Source organism: Geotrypetes seraphini, chromosome 1, assembly GCF_902459505.1.
Source record: "Geotrypetes seraphini chromosome 1, aGeoSer1.1, whole genome shotgun sequence".
NCBI classification, from domain to species: domain Eukaryota; kingdom Metazoa; phylum Chordata; class Amphibia; order Gymnophiona; family Dermophiidae; genus Geotrypetes; species Geotrypetes seraphini.
In genome coordinates, this window is record NC_047084.1 from 390,009,586 (window position 1) to 390,032,837 (window position 23,252).

General features: G+C 44.3%; 1 protein-coding gene across 1 annotated transcript in view; it reads left to right on the forward strand.

The window, feature by feature from the left end:
- The window catches only part of PAX5 (paired box 5), a 378,332-nt gene that overhangs the window by 124,098 nt on the left and 230,982 nt on the right, over window positions 1-23,252 (forward strand). Inside the window, exon 3 of the mRNA XM_033917202.1 lies at window positions 12,898-13,095. Coding sequence (XP_033773093.1) covers window positions 12,898-13,095 — 198 coding nt within the window. The remainder of the gene's footprint in view (window positions 1-12,897; window positions 13,096-23,252) is intronic.

The following is a 23,252-nucleotide window of genomic DNA, read 5'->3' on the forward strand; positions in this document are numbered from 1 at the left end:
ATTTTGAGGATTTAAAGCTTTAGATGTGTGTCCCTAGTGGGTTTAATTGAAATAATTGTTTTTTGAACCTTCTTAGCCATTTTTTTTTATTTGGTTCTTTTTTGCTAAAGCCTTTTAAAATAGACATTTTTTTGACTTCTGACTTAGGCATCTTGTTATAAAATTACTATCCATAAGGCTAATTACCAAAGCTATTTACTCTGATAAATGGCTACTTATCCGAATAAATATTCACTTCCTCCAAAGAAAGTAAATACCCATGGTTCTTTGTGTTTGTGGGGACTGTTATATCTATTATTTTTCTTTGACTAGCTGCTGCTCTTTGTTGCCCCCTAGCTGCTGCTCTAGACAACTGCCAAGTCTGCTTAATGGTTAAATTGGCCTTGGATTTATATAGATCAGGATCCAGTGTATTATCTATCATAATAAAACCCTTAGCGCGTATGTGCACTTTAAACTCCGTGATCCCTGCTTCCGTGATCCATGTTTCTGTGTCACACATGCGCAGTAGGAGCCAGTGGCGGTTTCCCCGTCGCCCTCCCTCAGCGATGCTGGCTCCTTCTACTGTGCATGCAGAGGCACCTTAAACACGGATGTACGGAGGTGGCGACCACGGTGGCGACTCCCCCATCCCACCCTCACTTCATCTAACAGGACCAAGGAGAGCACAAAAATAACAGAAGCAGGCATACTGACGCTCAGTATCCAGACTGTGGTTGGCAGTTGTTTAGGCTGGGGAGGAGGCAAAAGGAGTGATTTAAGGGTAGGTGGGAGAAGGGGGCTGGAGCTGAAGCATCTCAGCACACGAGAATGAAAGACAGACACACAGAAAGACAGCGGGAAGGGAGAGAGAAACAGAAAGAAAGAAAAACAGACAGACAGGGGGGCCAGGGAAAGAGACAGACAGAAAGAAAGACAGACAGACAGGGGGCCAAAGAGAGAGAGAGACAGACAGAAAGACAGACAGACAGATAGGGAGCCAGGGAGAGAGACAAACAGAAAGAAAGAAAAAAAGACAGACAGGGGACCAGAGAGACAAACAGACAGAAAGAAAGACAGATAGACAGGTCGCCAGAGAGAGACAGACAGAAAGAAAGACAGACAGACAGGGGGCCAGAGAGAGAGAGACAGACAGACAGACAGACAGAAAGACAGACAGACAGACAAAGGGGGCCAGGGAGACAGACAGACAGAAAGAAAGGGAGACAGACATGGAGCCAGGGAGAGAGACAGAAAGAAAGAAAGACAGACAGACAGGGGGCCAAGGAGAGAGACAGATAGAATGAAAGACAGAAAGACAGGGGGCCAGGGAGAGAGAAAGAAAGACAGACAGACAGCGGGCAGGAAGCGAGACAGACAGAAAGACAGACAGACAGCGGGCAGAGAGAGAGACAGACAGAAAGAAAGACAGACAGACATGGGGCCAGGGAGAGAGACAGACAGAAAGAAATACAGACAGACATATTCTAGCATCCGTTAATGTAACAGGCTTAACACTAGTAATCTATAATATGCATATTCTTTGTGGCTATCTGAAAACCAGAATGGTTAGATGTGCTTTCAGGACTGAGCTGGGAAATACTAGGTTAAATGATAGCTCTTTCTCTTTTTCTTATTTTTTAACCCATTATTTTTCTCTTTGCACCTTTAGACCATCAGCTTAATTGGAACTAGGGGTGGGATTCTGGCACCATGAGTCTCCAGTGTCAGCAAATAGACCTGCTCCTAGTTTACAGTATTGCACACAGAACCTCACACCATTCTTCAATTTTTTCTAATTAAAGGTGAATAATCAACCAAATGGGTGTATTCTTTAAAGACATCTACCTCCTGTTATTCCATCTACCCGTGTTTTCCCGAAAATAAGACAGTGTCTTATATTCATTTTGGGTCCAAAAAAGGCACTAGGTCTTATTTTCAGGGTATGCATATGATCATCTCTCCCTTCCTCTCCTTCTTCCTCTTTCCTTTCTCTCACTCACATGTGTAGCATCTTTCTTCCCCTCCCTCCCTCCCATCCCCCTGTGCAGCAGAAGTTTGCCCAGCTTCTATCCTTCTTTTCCTCCTATCCCTCATGCAGCATAAACCTTGCCCAGCTTCTATCCTTCCCTCCCTCCCATCCCTTGTGTAGCAGAACCCTTGAGCACCCCCCATCCCCACCACACAGCCGGACCCTTGCTGATCCTCCATTCTTCCCTCCCTGCCAACCGCGAGTGAGCCCTACCTTCAATTGAAGCAGCGTTAGACTGGCAGTGTGCTTGGCCTTGTCCGACGGGGATTTCACACTGCTGTGGCAGAGTGAAATCCCCAATGGATAAGGCTGAAGCAACCTGTTTAGAGTTCTGCCAGCACGACGCTGCTTCGGTTGAAGGTAGGGCTCGCTTGCGGTTGGCAGGGAGGGAAGGATGGAGGGTCAGCAGGCTTTCGACTGTGCAGTGGGGGGCGGCAGTGGCGGGGTGCTGGGTTGAAGAGTTGCTGGCGAATCCTGGGACTAGGGCTTATTTTGGGGGTAGGGCTTATAATAAGACCTACCCTGAAAATGATGCTAGGCCTTATTTTTGGGAAAACACTGTATGTGGTGTACATTATACAATGTCCCTGTGACTTGCTATACATGGGCAGCACTACTCGGACAGTCAGCGTTAGAATGAAAGAACATCGGAGTTGTTTAAAAACAAGGAAACAGAATGCTCCTATGGTAGCACACAGTATAGAGAAGGAACATACTTTTGATCGTATGAACTGGTTCATTATTGATCAGGTCTCTTCAACTTTGATGGAAATAAGAAAGCTTTCTTATTATCCAGGGAACAATTTTGGATCTATACCTTGCGATCTTACATGCCGTTTGGCATAAATGAAGCAGTAGAATGGTTAACAGCAGGAACTTTCAGACAGTGAAATTGTGATGTCATTACGTTGCACGCTGGAGAAGGCCTGGTTTTTGGAGGACATCTGGTGATAAATTGACTTTCATTCACTTGTCTTACTGGTTACGGAAATTCGAATATGTTACAGTATGATGGCAGCGGGTTGAGCTCCTGAGTTTGCCTCTGAGGAAGGTCATGAAACGTGGTACTCTGTAGGGAAATCAGCCAAGGCACCCTTTTGATAACATATGGATAGCTGCAATCATCTCCAAATAAGTTGATTGATTTTTGGATTGTGGATGAAACTTCAATAATTGATATTGCTGACCCTATATGGGAACAAGTGTCACTGATACTGAATGTTTTAAGCTTTGTATTGCACATAGTACTTTTTTTGAAAATTAAAACAAAAATATTTGGTGAACATATATGATGTTTTTGGGTAATACCCACAGTGCGCTTCACGGTGTATGTTCTCTGTAGGATATACCTGGGTGAAAACCTAACAAGTGACTATAAGGGTTGTTCCCCAGAAACTGATTATTCACCTTGAAGAATGGTGTGAGGTTCTGTGTGCAATATTGTAAACTAGGAGCAGGTCTATTTGCTGACACTTATGATTTTTGACCTCCTCAAACATTTGTCCAAGGCTTTTTTGATATGTGGACCGTGAGCCTCCATCCACAGCTATCTGGCCAATGAAGATCATCTGGTCAATGAGGATCATGCAGCAGAGTTCCTTCTGTAATCATGGGCCCTGAATCCAGTCATAAGTTCTGAATGAAGACCAAGACTATCCCATCCCTCTTTCCTGAGCTATGAATGATGCTGTGCAGCATCCCTAACCTTAATTGATGTAGGAAGCAGAAGACCCAGCTGAACTGGAGATCTTCCTTATGGCAATGTTACATGCCACCACCGGATTAATGCAGTGCCCCTAGGTATAGTTCTACACCTGTCTTCAGAGTTCCTTAATAGAAATAGGAAATCAATAATAGCACTAGTTACTGAAGTCCTTTTGACTTCCACAAGCAGCATGCTTTCTTCTTGTAGAGAATGGTAACAATTCCACTTCACCAGTGTGCTGGCTGTCCTAAAATGTTCAGCACTGGTGTGTTAAAATGGTAGCTAATTTGCATTAAAGTGAACTTTTAAACTTCTGAAAAGCTAATCTATTTAACTGCTCTACATCTCAATAGATTTGTCAGTGAATATGTTGGCATTATGAATTTAAGAGGATCTCTCTGTAGCTATTTCATTTAAGTTGTCAACAATAAATTGAGATTTCATAGTTCATTATTTTTATAACTATTAATTACAGTCAAACCCGGTCATAGGTTGCCAAATAAAATGTCACTATAATGAGAGTTGTCTGTAAAAGAATGGATACAAACATAAAATAAATTTGTAAAGTAATTGCATTGCAATTCTAAGTCATGTTTTATTGTTATCTTGCTTTTTCGAACATTAAGGTCTTCACAGTCAGAAGTCCTAGGGATGTAAGGAAATTGCCCAATTGGGGAAATTAATTGATGAACAGAGTTTGGACATTTGGGAAGTCTTGTTAGAAAGCAGATGCAGCATTTGCTTATGTAAGTGGCTTAATATGTCCAGGCACTATTTACACGAATGTGTCTACAGCAGTGGTCTCAAACTCAAACCCTTTGCAGGGCCACATTTTGGATTTGTAGGTACTTGGAGGGCCTCAGAAAAAAATAGTTAATGTTTTATTAAAGAAATGACAATTTTGCATGAGGTAAAACTCTTTATAGTTTATAAATCTTTCTTTTGGTTAAGTCTTAATACTAATATTGGAATTTATAGCTAAAGAGACATATGATCAAGAAATGGTTTTATTTTACTTTTGTGATTATGATAAACATACAGAGGGCCTTAAAATAGTACCTGGCGGGCCGCATGTGGCCCCAGGGCCGCGAGTTTGAGACCGTTGGTCTACACCATTCACAGTTTTAAGAGGGACATGTTCTGGATGGGCTTGAGAAGTACTCGTATGTGTGTATTTTCTATTATGTATGCAATAAATACATACTTTAAAAAATGAATGTCAATATTTACACCTGCTCCAAGTCATGTAGGGGTCAGCTAAATACTCATTTAGACCAAGGGTTTAGAGAAGTTATGGGGGCAGAGGGACAATTATTCTCAGCCATTAATTTGCAGATAAAAAGGAAGTGGAACTGTGAAGCCAGGAGCAGTAGCAATAGGAGAAGAGGGGATGGATTAGGGTTTATAGTAACTGATTTCTGCTTTGCTCCAGGCTCATGCCCTAGCCTGCTGTTCCCTGCAGGCTGCTTGGAAGGGAGGGACTAGAGCAGAATGCCCTTGTTTCTCTGGTATCTCAGAATAAGTGGTGGAATTGCATTCCAGGCTGTTGCCTCACAAATTAAGCCTTGATTATGCTAACCTTTCTAGCATTTAAAAAAGCACCTAAAAAATCCTAACATTTGAATTTTATAGCTTGGATCCTGAATTTGCTCCCCATTTATGTCATGCTTGTAAAACCTAGTTTTTATGAAGTGGCAGGTAACAAAAGCGACCCCTTATATGTGCAAGAGCCAGCAGTTACACATTCAGTGAAGTGGCTCTCTTTTTTTTAAATGTGGTCCTTTGTAAAATGGACTTTCTCACTGGATGTGCAGCAAATTATCTTCCAGATTTGCGCATGCACCCGAGATATATGCACAAACCCTTAACTATCAACAATTGGGTGCTAACAACCAAATATTGAAGTTAATTAGCACTCATTATAATTTACATGTGCATCAAGCTGTGCACTATTCTATAAGGCATGGCACGTAGCATGTAACTTATATGGGGGCCGTGTCAATGGGTGTGTCAGAGATGTTTTAAAATTTGCTCACATAGTTATACAATACTAGTGTTTAAGCCCATTACATTAACGGGTGCTAGAATAGATTAGTCTGATCCAGTATGGCTATACTTCTAATGTCTTACCCCCATATTCAGACTCCCATTTCTCCCTTTTCCTTCCCTATTTCCACCTTTTTTCACCAACTTAAAAATCTGTGCCCTTTCTCTGTCCTTCACCTCCATAGAATTCCCTCTCCATTCCCCCTTCCCCATCAACCTTCACTTATTCTCCCAGCTCCTATCTTCAACCCCTTTTTCTCACATGCCCCCTTTTTAGGCCCCTGTTTCAGTCCCAGTCCTTTTCTCTCACCTGCCCCCTTTTGTAGCCCCCTTCTCCCACCTCCCCCTTTTTTCATCCCCAGCTCCCTTCTATCACACATTCCCTTTTTATAGCCCTCAACCCTAACCCTAACCCCCTTCTCATACCTGCTCTTCCAGCACTCAGTTCTAGGCCCAGTCTATTAACACACCTGTCTTCCTTTTCAGCCCTCAAATCCAGACCCAGACCCAGACCCCTTCTCTCACAACTCACCTTTTGCAGTCCCAAGCTCCAGCCCTCTTCTCCGAACTGTCTTCTTTTAACAGCCTCCTACACCAGGTCTCTTTTCCCAAGAAACCCCCTTTAAAGCCCCCTTCCCTCACATGTCCCCTATTTTCAGCCCCAGCTCCAAACCCCTTTTCTCATATGTCCCTTTTGTAGCCTCCTTCTCACACATATCCCCTTTTCTGCCCTCAGCCCCCTTCTCTTACATATCCCCATTGTCAGCTTCCAGCTCTTTTCTCTAACATGTTCCCTTTTTACAGTACCCTTTTTACAGCCCCCTTCTCCCACCAACCCTTTTTTTCCAGCCCCTAGTTTCCTTCTCCTATTTGACCCCTTTTGCATCTGAAGTGTGACTTGGACCCTGGTCCATTCCCAAGAACCCCCCTTTAAAGCCTCCTTCCCTCACATGTCCCCTATTTTCAGCCCCAGTTCCAAACCCCTTTTTAGCTCCCCCAGCCCCCTTCTCCCATCTTTTCCCTTTCAGCTTCCAGCCCCAGCCCCCTTTTTTCACATGTCCCTTTTGCAGCCTCCTTTTCACACATATCCCCTATTCTGCCCCCAGCTTCCTTCTCTTACACGGCAGCGGTTGTTTTTACTTTACCTTTTGGTCTCACTCTGGGTCTCCTCAGCAGACGGAGAGAGGGCTGGAAAAGGGAGTCACCGCCGTGGTGGTCGCCACTGGCTCCGGACTCGCAGCGTCACCGAGGGAGGGTGATGGGGAAACTGCTGCAGGGTCCTGGCAGACAAAGATAGTTCTGTTCTACTGCGCATGTGGAGGCATGGAGTTTCAAAGTGCGCATGCGCTACTAAGGGTTTTATTATTATTGATAGCCTCAGCATGACTAACTTGGGCAGCAGCATTTACTTCAACTTTCAGCAGGCATAAGAACATTCTGGTGCTTAAATTTATGTGCAGAAATCAGCACTAAGTGTGATTCTATACAAAGCGTGTGACTTTTATATGATGCTTGTGCTGATTTTTCCAGTGCTGAATTTTGAGTGCCATTTATAGAATTTTCCCTCCTACAGACTCAGTTCTATGAATGGTGCTGAAAAATTGGCACTGATAAAATTTCATGCTAAAGGGATGGGACTTGATATATTGCTTTTCTGTGGTTACAATCAAAGAGGTTTACATATTATTTACAGGTACTTCTGGGGCAATGGAGGGTTACGTGACTTGCCCAGAGTCAGAAGGAGCTTCAGTGGGAATTGAACCCAGTTCCCCAGGGTCACAGACCGCTGCACTAGTTATTAGGCTTCTCCTCCACTTCAAGGGCTATTCTACAGTATAAATGGCATTCAGAGTTGGGTGCTGTTTAGAGAATAGCATTTGGCACCGGGATCTGCACCTATTTTTAGCTGTGCAAATTGTCATGTCTAAATTATGTGTGGCTTGCCCTTACTCTACAAAAACATGTAAATTCCAGGTTTGATACAGTCATTAATTTACTGTATAGTTTCCTGAGATCCATTTGAGGTTTTGGCATTTGTCAGAATTTCCCATGACATCTATTTGCATACAGTTGATAGATCTCATGCATATTCATTGTGGAAATCCTGAAAACGCAACCTGATGAAGGCCAAGGTTAAACACTCTTTCTTTAGCACATCTACTTTAAATGTCGCTGCATTCCACTGAGAAGAAAGGGAGCAGAGGAAGGGAGATAGAGAAAGGGGGAGGGATAGGTTGACCAGAGACAATACCTGACTTGACTTTGTTATGTTTTATTAATATTTGATATACTGCTTATGCATATTACAGATTTAAGCGGTTACAATAAAATATAGGTACTTAAGACTTCCCTATCTGTCCCTAAGACTCACAATTTAGTTACAGTACCTGAGTAAACAATTATTATTTTTTTAATAACAAATTTACTGTCCTTTCTTTACTATGTAATTTCATTTTACTTTTATTATAAATATTATACATCTATTTCTATATGTTTCTTTTCTTTAATTAATTTGGGCCCTTCATACTAAAGCTTGACAATATTTTGCAAATATTGTAGGTTACAAGCCAAAATGAATGTGTGGTTACTGCAAAGTTTAACTGTTAAAGATGATTACAACAATTTCATTCAGTTAGTGTAGAGAAAAATTATTTGTGGAACAGAATCGTATGTACCAGTTATAGTTTATTAAGTGTACAAAAAACATAAAAGCATTCCACAAAGGATATATACAGTCATAAGTGACCCACAGTAAAAAAACAAATAATATATAAAATTACAAATGACCTGACACAGGCCGTGTTTCAGCAAAACTAAACCTGCCTTTCTCAGGGGTCTTAATGGGTCTGTGTTTGTCTTATATATACTGTATATATAACCCCTCCCCAATATAAAAGTCACAAAAAATCCAAGTAGTTAAAAGGCTGCAATCAGGCAGCACACACCCACATAAACTTCCACTGTAGTCTTATGTTTCATTTCTCTTGTGGAACCCTTTGGTGCTATGTGAGAAAAATCCTTTACCATGAATTAGCTGAATGGCAGTTGACAAGATGCAGTTATTAACTGCAATGACTTATCTGCCATATCTACTGCAAAAACACAGGAACTACCTTTCCCAACCCTCACAGAAATTAGCATACACGAACTGATAAGTTTACTAAACCTGAGCGAGAGAATGCCAATTGCCTTAGGCTTGAGAGGATAGTACCCATTAGATTAATAAGAACATAAGAAACGCCTTCGCCGGATCAGACCTAGGTCCATCTGGTCCGGCGATCCGCACATCCAACTTGCGCTTGAAACCCAGAACAGTAGTCTCTGCCACAACCTCCTCCGGGAGAGCATTCCAAGCACCCACCACTCGTTGTGTGAAACAGAACTTCCCGACATTTGTCCTGAACCTGCTGCCGCTCAGTTGCAGGCTATGACCTCTTGTCCGCGTCACATCTGAAAATGTCAGTAATGCTGTTTCCTGGTCAATTTTTTCAAATCCTTTTAATATTTTTAAAGTCTCTATCAAATCTCCTCGCAATCTTCTCTTTTCGAGGGTGAACAGTCCCAGTTTTCTGAGGCGTTCTTTGTAGCTCAAATTCTCCATACCTCTAGCAGAAAATTATTAAATATATCTGATTCATAGGGGTTGTTCTCCAAGGGCCAAATCAGCACTTAGAAGGATGGAGCTTAGTGTGATTCTATAAAAGTTATGAATAGTTTATAGAATCATGTTTAATGGCCATGCATAATATTTAGATGCACCCATTTAGGCCAAGGAAAACCAGATGCAAATACCTGCTCATAAATTGTATGTGGATTGAGTGTGTTCTAATCTATAACATTGGGCTAGATTCACTAACGCTCTGATCCTTGTGTGATCCATGTGCGATTGGAGGTAGGCTGACCGATTCACCAACCATCTGCATGCAAATGGGGGCGATCGGATGCACGCCCCCAAATGACTGCACGGATTGCTAGAGCCCTGACAGTAGTGACAGGAGAAGCAGCCTCTTGTCACTGCTGTCAGGGCTTCTGCCGGCTTTTTAAACCGGGCAGATATTTTGTGTGTTTTACACATGAAAAAATTTCAGCCTGATTTTAAAAAAATTAAACCCTTCCCCTCTCCCTCCCCGAACCAAAAAATCGACCCTGCTTTTAAATTTATGACAGGAGAGTTCCCACTCCCTCCTGCCATCTCTACTATTTCCCCCACTGGCCCACCGCACCCACGACCGGCCCACCCCTGGTTGGGCCTGGCCTGGCTGGCTGGACCTACCCCCCTCCCTGTACCTTGAAAAATCATTGGGAGCAGAAGGGGTGCCCGGTCCCACCTGCTCCTTAGGCCTCTGTGATATCATCTTCGGGAGCAAGAGGAAGCGCAAAGTCCTCCTGCTCCTGCTGCTCTGCCGGGCCTTAGGCCATGCCACGGTGCATCATCTGATGCATGGGGAGGGACCTAAGGCCCTAACTGGCTGAGGCGCCTTGAGCTCCTTCCTTTGGAGGAGTCTAAGGAAGTCCCTGATTGGCCATAAAGAAACATTGTCGGGGTGTGGTGCCATAAATATTATCGGGGTGCGGTGCCATAAACAAACACGGTCGGGGTGCGATGGCCGGTCTGGGGTGAGTGGGTGGGCTGTGCAGTGCTGGTGGCAGGAGGGAGACCTAATGAGCAGGAGGGACTGAGCATCCCTCCTGCTTCCAACTTTTATGTACGCGGGGGGGGGGGGGGGTGGCGGGCTAGTGGGCCGGGCCAGTGGGTGGGCAATTTTGGACTCTCCTGTTCTCTGCCGCCATTCCCCGTAGTGCAGCCCTGCTTTAAAACCAGGGGCTCACACTGCGGGGAAGAGCGGCAGAGAGCAGGAGAGTAAGGGGAGCCAGAGAGAGAAGAGTCGGGGCAGAGCAGTTTTTACACAAGCGACTGGTCCTCACCAGTCGCTTGTTCTTGATCAGCCAGCCAGTCGGTGTGTAGGGGAAAAAGTTTAGTGAATCGCTGCCCTCCCAAATTTGTATGCCATTTCCCTCATTTGCATGCACAGATCGGGATGGGATTGCTAAACACTTTAGTGAATCGGGCCGGAGGGAAATCGGGTCGCAAAGGGCTCGCAAACTGATCGGTACACGATCGGTTTGCTTTGTGAATCTAGCCAATTGTGCCAAACTTTGAGAATACCCACAATCTACCCATGCTCCTCCCCTGGCCATGTCCCCTGTTAAGATCTGTGCATTAGAAGTAATGCACCCTACTTTCTAGAATGCATTTAGAAAGTTTCATGTGTAACTTCTAATCAATGACAATTAGCATCAATTATTATGTGTTAATTGCCAATTACTGGTGCTGATTGGCTTGTTAAACAGTTAAGTTGTGTGCACACACCAGCTATGCACACCAATATGCACGCACAACCTAAGGTGCCATATGCAGAAATTGGGCCTGTGTGTCTATATTTAGGTGCCAGAGGGAGCAAGTAGGCACCTACTTGCTTTTATAAAATACAGATATATACATGTGTATATTTTAGGCATGAAAACTTATACCAGCCATAGAGCTGGTTTAAGTGTTCATACAAAATTCTGGAGATACATGCATAACCTATAGTATTCTATAAGTTATATGCATAAGTTTGAGTCTCACCATGCTTCACCCAGACTCTTATTTATTTATTTATTTATTTATTTATTTATGTAATTAAGAGACTTATAGTCCACCTAAAAAACTAAGAGATTTACAACCATACATACATAAAATATTAAATAAACCTAGTGGCCTGGATTCTGTATAGGACGCCAGGGATGGGCATCCTATACAGAATCGGGCCTAAGCCTGCCCTAAATAAACCTGATTCTATAACTAACGTCCATGTTACAGATGCTGGTTACAGAACTGCCTGTGATAAGTATATTGACTGCGGCTGCCAATCTCCCTCGAACAATCGCAGCAGGAGAGAGCCCAACCCCTCCTGCCTGAAAACCGCCCACCCCCCACATAGATTGCGGCAGGAGGGAGCCCAACCCCTCCTGCCCGAAGATCAGACCCGACCCCCCCCCCCACCCCGAAGATTGCTGGCAGGAGGGTGCCCAATCCCTCCTGCCAGCCCTCCCCCCAATGAATCCCCTCCCCCTCCCTGAATATCGCTGGCAGGAGGGTGACCAATCCCTCCTGCCGGATCCCCCCAATGAACGCCCATCCCTGGACCCCCCCATGAAACCCCCAACCCCCCTCCCTGGACCCCCCAATCTCCCCTCACTGGAAACTTCTGGGCTCAACTTGAATGTTGGCTGGCTAGCTGGGTCTTCCCACCATCCGTCTGGTAGGCCCGCCTCCATCAAAATAAGGCAGACCCACCCCTTAGGTACATGGGCCATCTCAGAGATCCCTTGCCGTGATAAGTGTAGCAGCCACGTCTACTTACAATGTAGGCCAGCATTTTGCTGGCCTACATTGTTCACATCTCCCACTGGTCTAGGGAGACATGTACGGCCGTTTTTGCGGGTCTCCCTAGGCTCCAGGAGGCATTTTCAATATAGGCAGCCTGCCTGGGGAGCATTTTTTTTTTTTTTTTACAGAATCTGGGCCAGTATGCCTACGAAACACTTTGAAAGGTACTGTAAAACTGTTTGTCTGTTTTAGAATCTACATGCAATCCAGTGCTTTCTCTAATGGTTGCTGCAGCAACGAATTATATACCATTTAATGAAACCGAGTAAGTGCAGGAACTGTACAGCAGGCAGCACCATAGCTTCCGGTTGCATTGGCACAGATAACAGCACTGAAGAATACTGGAATATACTGTTGGATTCAAGAAATTATTTTCTGGCAAGCTGTAGTCAGATCCGATCCCATGTGTATGTTTATCAAGATTCATGGGTATTTACAGAATAGTGCTCAGGTGAGTTTTTGGTACTTACATATGTTAACATCAGTTTTACAGAATTACCTTAGTGCCTACTCAATTATATCAATGGACACAGTATCTTAAACCTGGCGGCTTAGTTACTTTGTGTGGTGTGAAATGCTCCACCACATGCAAGGAAACAACCTTCACAGCCAGCAGACTTATACTATGCCTTTTGAACTTTTGTAGATAATGATATGTGATGTCTTGAGGGTGTTTTATTTTGTTTTCTTTTCTTGCTGCAGGTACTACGAGACAGGTAGTATTAAGCCCGGGGTGATCGGGGGCTCCAAACCCAAAGTTGCCACACCCAAAGTCGTGGACAAAATCGCTGAATACAAGCGCCAAAACCCCACCATGTTCGCTTGGGAGATCCGAGACCGATTGTTAGCAGAACGTGTGTGTGACAATGACACAGTGCCCAGTGTCAGCTCCATTAACAGGTAGCACAGGCCCAGGCTGGCTTCTTGCTCCCTTCTCCTCTCTTTCTGTATAGGTATTATGTACAAAATGTTTGTCCCAGAGACTCAAATGGGTCGAATCTTTAGTAAATAAGACCCAACAGAATGATCAGTTTGCAGCAGATGCTACAGTGCTCAGCTTCTCTCCCTTAGAGGCAGTGACGTAGCAAGGGGGAGGCGAGGGGGGCAGTCTGCCATGTTGGCGGGGCTGCTGGCTCCCCTCCTTCTCGCCATCCCTCGCCCCTTCCCTTCCCCCGTACCTCTAGTTGTTCACCACCATGAGCAACAACTTCAGTGTGTTCCTCGCGACCGTAACAGCTCTCCCGCTGATGTTACTTCCAGATTCCACGAATAGGGAGTGACATCAGAAGGAAATCTGCTGAAGTTGTTACTCGTGGCAGTGAACAACTAGAGGTATGGAGGAACGGAAAGGGGGAGGGGCGTGAATGGCAGTGGGAATCAGGGATGGAGTGGGGGAGGGGCAGAGATAGGGTGGGGGAAGAGTGCCTCTGTCCCGGGCACCTCTCATCTTAGCTATACCACTGCTTAGAGACACTGTAGAGGTGAATAGAGTCTAAAGATCAATGTATTACTTTTTTTTGTCTTTTAAAATGTATTGCTGTTTTTTTTTTTGTTTTCTTGCTGAATACATTTTAGTAAGCTGAGACATTTTCCTGAGTGTGCAAATGTACCAATCCAAGAGTCTGTGCAAGTACATGAAGCCTCTTTATAATGCACTGCAGACAAAATGCTTCCCAGTTCAGGGATAGTGTCTCTTATAAACAGACTGTAAACTAATAATAATAATAATTTATTTCTTATATACCGCTATACCGTGAAGTTCGAAGCGGTTTACAATAGTGGTGAAATACCAATAATTTGCGGCTAGTTATGACAGCAACCACTGACATGATCGCTAACTTTTTGGATTCCTCTAGCCATCTTGGTTCTACGGTCACCCCCTACCTCCATGCACAATAAAGGCGGTTGCTAGCCTCAGAGCCTCATAGAAACATAGAATATGATGGCAGAAAAGGGTCACGGCCCATCAAGTCTGCTCACTCTAATGACCCTCCACCCTAAGTTCTTCCTTGAAGTGATTCCACATGCTTATCCCATTTTTTCTTAAAATCTAGCACGCTGCTGGCCTCAATTACTTGCAGAGGAAGATCATTCCAATGATCAACCACCCTTTCGGTAAAAATAATACTTCCTGGTGTCTCTATGAAATCTCTCACCCCTGACTTTCAATGGGTGCCCTCTTGTTGCTGTAGGTCCTTTAAGGAAAAAGATATCTTCTTCCACCTCAATACGGCCCATGACATATTTGAACGTCTCAATCATGTCTCCCCTCTCTCTGCTTCCTCGAGTAAGTATTGCTGTAACTCACCTAGCCGTTCCTCATACGCGAGATCCTTGAGTCCTGAGACCATCCTGATGGTCATTCGCTGAACCGACTCAATTCTCAGAAAATCTTTTTGATAATGTGGCCTCCAGAATTGTACACAATATTCCAGATGAGGTCTCACCAAGGAACTGTACAACGGCATTATAAGTTTGGGCTTCCGGCTGACGAAACTTCTTCGGATACAACCCATCATTTGTCTAGCCTTGGATGAAGCTTTCTCCACTTGATTGGCAGTCTTCATGTCTTCACTAATGATCACTCCTAAGTTCCGCTCTGCTGTAGTTCTTGTTAAGGTCTCACCATTTAGGGTGTAAGTTCTGCATGGATTTCTGCTGCCAAGATGCATGACCTTACACTTTTTGGCATTAAAACTTAGTTGCCAAGTTGTGGACCAATGTTCCAGTAAGAGTAGGTCCTGTGCCATACTGTCGGGCACTGTGCTTTTGCCTACTATGTTGCATAGTTTAGCGTCATCGGCAAATAATGTAATTTTACCTTGAAGCCTCTGAGCCAGGTCCCTTATGAAGATATTAAATAGGATCGGACCCAAGACCAAGCCCTGCGGCACTTCACTGATCACTTCCGACGTTTCGGAGAGAGTACCATTTACCACCACCCTCTGAAGTCTACCTCTGAGCCAGTCTCTAACCCATGCAGTCAATGTTTCTCCCAATTCCAACGAACTCATCTTGCTCAATAACCTGCGGTGTGGGACACTATCAAAAGCCGTACTGAAATCCAAGTACATGACGTCCAGGGTCTTCCCCATATCCAGATTTTTTGTTTCCCAGTCAAAGAAACTGATTAGATTGGATTGGCAGGACCTTCCCTTTGTGAATCCATGTTGATGGGGATCTCGTAGATTCTCATCTTTCAGGATCGTATCTAATTTGTGTTTGATTAGCGTTTCCATAAGTTTACTCACTATCAATGTGAGACTTACCGGTCTGTAATTTGCAGCCTCCATCCTGCAACCCTTTTTGTGGAGTGGAATGACGTTAGCTGTTTTCCAGTCCAAAGGGACTCTTCCTGTACTTAGGGAAAGATTGAAGAGCGCGGATAACGGTTCCGCCAGGACATCTCTCAACTCCCTAAGCACCCTGGGATATATAGTTTGTCTGGTCCCATGGCTTTGTTCATTTTGATCCTTGATAGTTCATAGTAGATGCTGCTGGCGGGGGGTAAGCTCAGCAGGGGTGTGTGTGTGTGTAACGGCAGTGGCAAGAGGGAGTGGGCATCCCTCCTGCCGATTTCTATTGAAGTGTGTGTGTGTGGAGGGGAGGGGGAGTCGGCTGGCATGGGGAGGAGGAGTTCGCGGCAGCAGGAGGGAGTGGGCATCCCTCCGGCCTCTATTTTGGTACTGGGGTCATTAGGGGGTGACCAGCACAGCAGGACATTTCTTTTTTTTATGGGCACATTTGTGACCATAGAAAAAAAAAGAGATAAACAGGCAGACCTGACAGTAACAGTTACTAGACCTGTTGGGTTTTCTGGGTTGGTAGTACTGATCCGATTCTGGCCTTTGATCAGATGGCTGGTTTAAATATGACCTCATATGCATGCCAGAATTGGAGAATGTATGACTGCACAGAAAACGATATGGTGAACTGTTTTGTGAATAGTGTCGGCAAATACAATCGGTCACTAAACCAGTCAAACTAAACCAGTTTGAATGGTTTAGTGAAGATAATTAGAAGATCGGAGACTTTAGTGCAGGGGTGCCCAAAAAGTCGATTGCGATCAACCAGTAGATCACAAGCATAATGCGAGTCTATTGCGGAGTCCATCCCGGGCTCCACAATAGACTCGTGTTGCCTTTGCGTTCTTCCTGCTTCCCCGACCCCAAAAAAGCCAGGCGTATGCAGCCACTGCACAAGAGCTGGGCCCACAAGCCTCCTCCCCCGACATCAATTCTGACATCGGAGAGGAAGTTACTGCCAGCCAATCGCTGCCTGGTTGGCCCGGAACTTCCTCACCGACGTCAGAATTGACATCAGGGGAGGAGGCTTGTGGGCCCGGCGTTTGTGCAGTGGCTGCACGCTTCTGGTTTTTGCGGCATTGGGGAAGCAGGGAGAAATCGTCGTTGTCGACGGCGGTGGCTGGGGGGAGCAGGGAGAGAGAAAGAAAGACACAGAACTTCATGCTTCCTGGAACTGAACAGGCTGCTGTTCCTCCAATGACCAACTAACAGTGCTGCCTTCTCTGGAGAGAGACAAAGGAGAAAGACAGAGGGACAGACAGAAAGAAAGAAAGAAAGAGAGGCCAGGGAGAGAGAAAGAAAGAAAGAAAGAAAGGGGAGGAGGGCAGGGAGAGAGAAAAAGTTGGATTCATGGAGGGACAGAGAGAGATGTTGGCTGGGGGAATGGAATGAGGTCTGGAGGAGAAGAAGCATGCAGGAGGCAGAAAGAAATATTGGATGGACAATCAGAAGTAGAGAATGACACGGGGAAAAATTTGTCCCCGTCCCTGTCCCATCCCCGTGAGCTTGGTCACCGTCACCGTCCCTTCCCTGTGAGCTAAGTCTCCATCACCTTCCAGTCACCGTGAGCTCAGTCCCTGTCATCGTCCCGTCCCTGCGAGTTCGGTGCCCACCCCATCCCAGCAAACCATCTGATCCCATCCACACAAGCCTTGAATAGTTTTATACTGAACTTATTTTATTAAAGTATAAAATGAAACAATATTCTGTACAATTGTCATTTTATAAATCAAAGTTCTGGCTGCTGAACTAGAGAAAGAGATGTTCAGGTGGCAGGGCTTTGTTTATAAATGTGTATCAACACAACTAATATACTACTTTATCCTAAAGCAAAGAAAAAAAAAAAAAGAAAATAGAAATTTTTTTTCTGCATTTGTTGTCTGGTTTCTGTTTTCATCATCTTCTCTTTATTTAATTCCTTCCATCCATTGTCTGTCTCCTCTCTGCTTCTTCCATATGCTCTGTTACTGTGCCTCTCCCTTCCATCTCTCCCTCTCCCAATTGGTCTGGCACCCATTTTCTTCCCTCCACTCTCCCCATAGTCTGGCATCTCTCTCTTGCCCATTTCCCTTTAGTTTCTTCTCCCCACTCTCTCTTGCCCATTTCCCTTCAGCATCTTCGCCCCACTCTCCACTTCTTTTCCCCATTTCCCTTCAGCATCTTCAGCCCACGCATAATCCAGCAGCCTCCCTCTCTCCCAATCGCCACCGTCCGCGCATCTCCCTCCCTTCACCTTACTGTAGTGATTTTCTTTTTTTTTCATCTCCCAGCTGCCCGAGCCAGCATTGATCAAATCACGTGTGGCTGCTGAAACTTCTCCTCTGATGCTACTTCCTGTTTCCGGTTGTGTCAGAGGAGACGTTTCGGCAGCCACATGCAACTTGATCAATGCCTGCTTGGGCAGCTGGGAGACAGAAATAAACAGAAAATCGCCACGGTAAATTGAGGGGAAGGGAGGGAGGGAGGAAGATGCCTGATCAGTGACCGCGCAAGTTCCCTTCCATAACTTCGGGGACAAGGCCATTCACTGCTCCACGGGGCAGTGAATGGCCTTGTCCCCGTACCTGTGGCGATGAAGACTTTTTCTCCCATCATTTCTGCAGGTTATTCACGGCTAGGGAGAGAGACAGAAAGAAAGACAGACAGACAGACAGACAGGGCAGGGAGAGAGACAGAAATCAAGACAGACAGACAGGGGGCCAGAGAGAGAGACAGACATATATTCTAGCACCCGTTAATGTAACATGCTTAAACACTAGTGTTTAATAATGAATTAATTAATGATATCAATTTCCAATAAAAGACCAGTCACGAGTAATGATGAGACTTTGATTGTGAGCTTACTAATTTAAATAAGCAGTTAAATTCTCCTTTGACTATTTTAACCACATGTGTGTGAGAATGCTTTCTCTGATCTCCCCTGAGATAGAAATAAGAACTGAGGAGGACTATATGGAAGTATTAGGTGGCAGGTATGTAGCCTGTCTATACAGTTTTTTCAGCCAAACAGTATTGTATACTTCATACCTTCCCAATTTCCCTAGACCCTCAGGGACATCTGTTGCCTGTAACCCGCCTAGAACTCGAATTAATGAGGATTTGGCAGGACATAACATAAGTATTTTTTGAGTGAAAAAATATTTCCTTCTACGTATTTTAAAAGTATTGTCATGTAATATTATTGATTTGCCTCTGGTCTTTGTACTTTTTGAAAGAATTAAAAATCAATTCACTTTTACCCAATCTACACCACTAAGGATTTTGTAGACCTCAATCATATCCAACCTCAGCTGTGTCTTTTCTAAGCTGAAGAACCCTAATCTTTCTAGCCTATCCTCATAGGAGAGGAGTTCCATTCCCTTTTCATTTTGATCTCTTTTCTTTGAACCTTTTTAAATTTTACTTTATCTTTTCTGAGGTTCGGCAACCAGAACTGAACGCAATACTCAAGGTGAGGTTGTAGAATGCAGCGATAAAGAGGTATTATAATTAGGGCTGTATATCAATTAAAAAATTTAATCACATAATTAATAATGATTAATAATAATAATAATAACTTTATTTTTGTACACCGCAGTACCATAACAGTTCAGAGCGGTTAACAGAGTAAGAGACTGTACATTTTTAATCACACAATTAATCGCATAAAGTGCCCCCTCACATTTCCTCCTGTATAGTGTAACATATAAGGGAGTGTGTGGCACAACGGTCAGAGCTACAGCCTCAGCACCCTTGTGACCATGGGCAAGTCACTTAATCCCCCCATTGCCCCAGGTACATTAGATAGATTGTGAGCCCACCAGGACAGCTAGGGAAAAACACTTGAGTACCTGAATTTAAACCACTTAGATTATAAATGGTATATAACTACTAAAAAAATAAAATACTTTAGATAGCAGATGTAAATTCTCAAAACTGACACATTTCAATTCAGTTATCCCATAGAAAGGCAATATATCAAATCCCATTACCCCCCTTACTAACCTAAAAATAAAATCATTTATCTTACCTTTGTTGTCCAATGATTTTATCTTTCTAATCATCTCATTCAGTATCTCTGGTTCTGCTTCCCTGTGTTCTGATTCCTGTGTTCTGGTCTCCTATGTATTCACTCTTTATTTTTCTTTTTTCTCCTTTTCTTGCCCCATATCCACCTTTCATGATAAACATTTCTTCCATTTTTCTTTCTCCTTTTCAAATCTGTCTAGTTTCTTTTCTCTTCTCTTTACTGCCATTCATGGGCACCATCATCTCCTCCCCTTCCCTTCCCTTCCATGGGCATCTTCTTTTCCTTCCCCCTCCCTCTCCTCACCACTCCATGATCACCATTTCTCTCCTTCCCTCCCCTGTCACCGTCTCCCTTGTTTGTTCCATCCCCTGTTCCCAGCATCTGGCCCTCTCACCCCCCCCCCGCACCTCTTTTTCCTAGCAAGAGAAACTTCTCATAACTACATCTGCATTCACAATATTACACATAAATGGTTTTTCTGGATTAAGGAATTAAGTTTGTAGTACGAATGGGACTTCATTTATAAGAGAGTATATTGATATTGTAAAATTGTGATGATTAAATTGTACAATATTTGTGCAAAAACATTTTTGTGATTAAAATAATTGATTTTAATGCATGGTAATAGAAAGTTATTAAGGGGCTTCTTTTAAGTGTTTGTATTGTATTTATTCTTTTTGATATACCGCTTTTGAGAAAAAGTATTAATCAGTGTACAATATAATATTAGAAGTCAAGTATTGAATTGATATTCTCTCCCCCAAGGCTTCTATTAGTTCCCGTACTCCATGACTATTTGGTAGATAGAAGGAGAGGCGTGTGTTGAAGAACTACTGATAGTGACTTTTATTGCAGCAAGATGCTGATTGTACAGTCAGTCAACCCGATTCTGCACAAATAGTATAAATGTTTCAAGAAATGTGTAAACTAAATATTTTCACCACAATAGCTAAACTTTTTCAACTATTATAACAACCCTTTTAAGATCCTCAGTGGCACAACTCAGGACTCAGTACATCTCATTGTCCTAAGCTTTACGTCAAATCCTCATTGGATCTATTTTTTAATGTACTCTCTTTTAATCTTGTTTAAGAGCTTAATTTATACTTTACTTTTCATTCTTATTTTACTTTTCATTAATGATTAAGCAGATACTTACCTTAAATCAAGTGGTCTCTGGCTAGGGATATTAGTGCCAACATGTTTCGCATGAACAGCTTTTTCAAGGCTTGATCCCTAGGGAAACAACATGCATTGGACGTGATGTGCGACCTACATAGATCAATTTGCATGGGCAAATAAGGACATATACCACTCCTGCTGTTTGACAATTAGTATTGGTAGTGGCTTTTATTATTTTCATTGTCTGAGGATCTGTCCACGAGCCACCTTCGATAGTGTTGGCACACCATTGACAGTGGCCGCTGAGGATCTTAAAAGGGTTGTTATAATAGCTAAAAAGTTTAGAGATTGTACGGTCAGTGGCATAGTGAGGGTAGGGGCGTCTGGGGCAGAAATGCTTCCCTACGCAAATACATCACTAGGAGCTCATTAGTATTTAAATTATCTCTCCTAGCAATGCACAAAAGGGAACTCCCCCCCTTCATTTCCAGTTACTAATTAACGGCAGCTCTGGAGCTGCTGGTAGCTGTTGTGCAGCCCTTTCCCCTTCAGGTGCATCCTGGGATGCATTGGAGGAGCCTAAGCCTCTGACTGGCTCAAGCGCATAAGGCCCCTTAGGTTCATGAGCCAATTAGAGCATTTGGCCCCTCCCAGTGCATCCCAGGATGCATCGGGAGGTGGAAGGGCAGCCATTTTGAAGAGGCAGCCCTTCAGGCAGAAGGGAGTGGGCATTTCTCCTGACAGATTTTTGATGAAAGATACGGGGCAGTGTCAGGGGTGGAGGATCCTGACCTGACCCCCCCTAGTCCACCATGATTTTGTTTTAGAGTGGTGGGAGGGGTCGGGGGGATCATAAGGTAGGAGATTGGTGGGGGGTGCTCTGGGTCCAGGTTTTGGGCTCACGTGACTTCTTTCTTGTGGGAGTGTGTGGTGCAGGGGTTAGAGTTACAACCTTAGCACCCTGTGGTTGTAGGTTCAAATCCCTCACTGCTCCTTGTGATCCTGAGCAAGTCACTTAATCTCCTCATTGCCCCAGGTAGGTTTGAGCCTGCCGGGACAGATAGGGAAAATATGATAAAGTACCTGAATGTAAACCACTTAGGATATAAGTGGAATAGAAATAATTAAATAAATAAATAAATATATTTTTTTAAGGGCCCAGCTGTGTGAGCATAACAGCTGTGCCCATTAAAGAAAAGCAGCCCCTTCCTGCTGGTTGAGCTTATCAGGGAAGGGGAAGTTGCTGTGGCTTTCAGGAGTCCTACTGGCTCAGGAGGACTCCCCTGCTATGATCAGCTTTACTGGCAGGCAGGGAGAGCAGGGACTGCTTTTTTTTGACAGGGCAGGCAGGTAATAGGAGGAGCAAGTGCCCAGCACAGTTCCTCCTCACTTTTACCTGCGATTCGCCGCACGAATAGCATGCATATAATTTGCATACTATTGTGCTAAGCATAACTAGTAAAAGAAAAATCGCTCTCACGTGGTATTTTTTACTGTGGTGTTGGAACTCTGTGCATCAGGTCCTAAGTAGGTACATTGGAGGAAAGGAAAGGTGCGTGCATAGCAGGGGGTCAGAGAGGAGGAGAGGTGCTGGTGCCTAGGGTAGACTGCCCCCTAACCCTCCTTACTACATCACTGTGTAAGGTTTGGGTTCTGTGCAGGTGGTGGCGAAAAGGGCAAACAGAATGCTAGGAATGATTAAGAAGGGGATCACGAACAGATTGGAGAAGGTTATCATGCTGCTGTACCGGGCCATGGTGCGCCTTCACCTGGAGTACTGCGTCCAGCACTGGTCGCTGTACATGAAGAAGGACATGATGCTACTTGAAAGGGTCCAGAGAAAGGCGACTAAGTTGGTTAAGGGGCTGGAAGAGTTGCCGTAAGGTGAAAGATTAGAGAAACTGGGCCTTTTCTTCCTCGAACAGAGGATATTGAGAGGGGACATGATCGAAACATTCAAGATACTGAAGGGAATAGACTTAGTAGATAGGAACAGGTTGCTCACCCTCTCCAAGGTAGGGAGAACAAGAGGGCACTCTCTAAAACTGAAAGAGGATAGATTCCCTACGAATGTAAGGAAGTTCTTCTTCACCCAGAGAGTGGTAGAGAACTGGAACGCTCTTCCGGAGTCTGTCATAGGGGAAAATACCTTCCAAGGATTCAAGACAAAGTTAGACAAGTTCCTGCTGAACCGGAACGTACTCAGGTAGGGCTGGTCTCAGTTAGGGCGCTGGTCTTTGAGCTGAGGGCTGCCGCATGAGCGGACTGCTGGGCAAGAAGGACTACTGGTCTTACCCAGCAGCTGCAGTTCTTATGTAGTGCTGATTTTTCCTTATCATACTTGACTAAGTCTGGCATTGGAAATACTGTTGTAATAATCTCCAATGACCTATTACTGGCTAGATTCAAAGTCCAGTACTCTAGCCTCATCCGTCATGTTCTATTCACTGCTTTCGACAGAGTAGGCCACCACTTGACACTGTCCTCACTTGGATTCCAGGGCCCCATTCTCTCTTGGTTCTCTTTCTACCTCTCACATTGCACCTTTCGTGTATGCAGTGGTGGATCCTCCTCTGCTACTATCCCACTATCAATTTGAGAGTACTCCAGGGCTCTGTCCT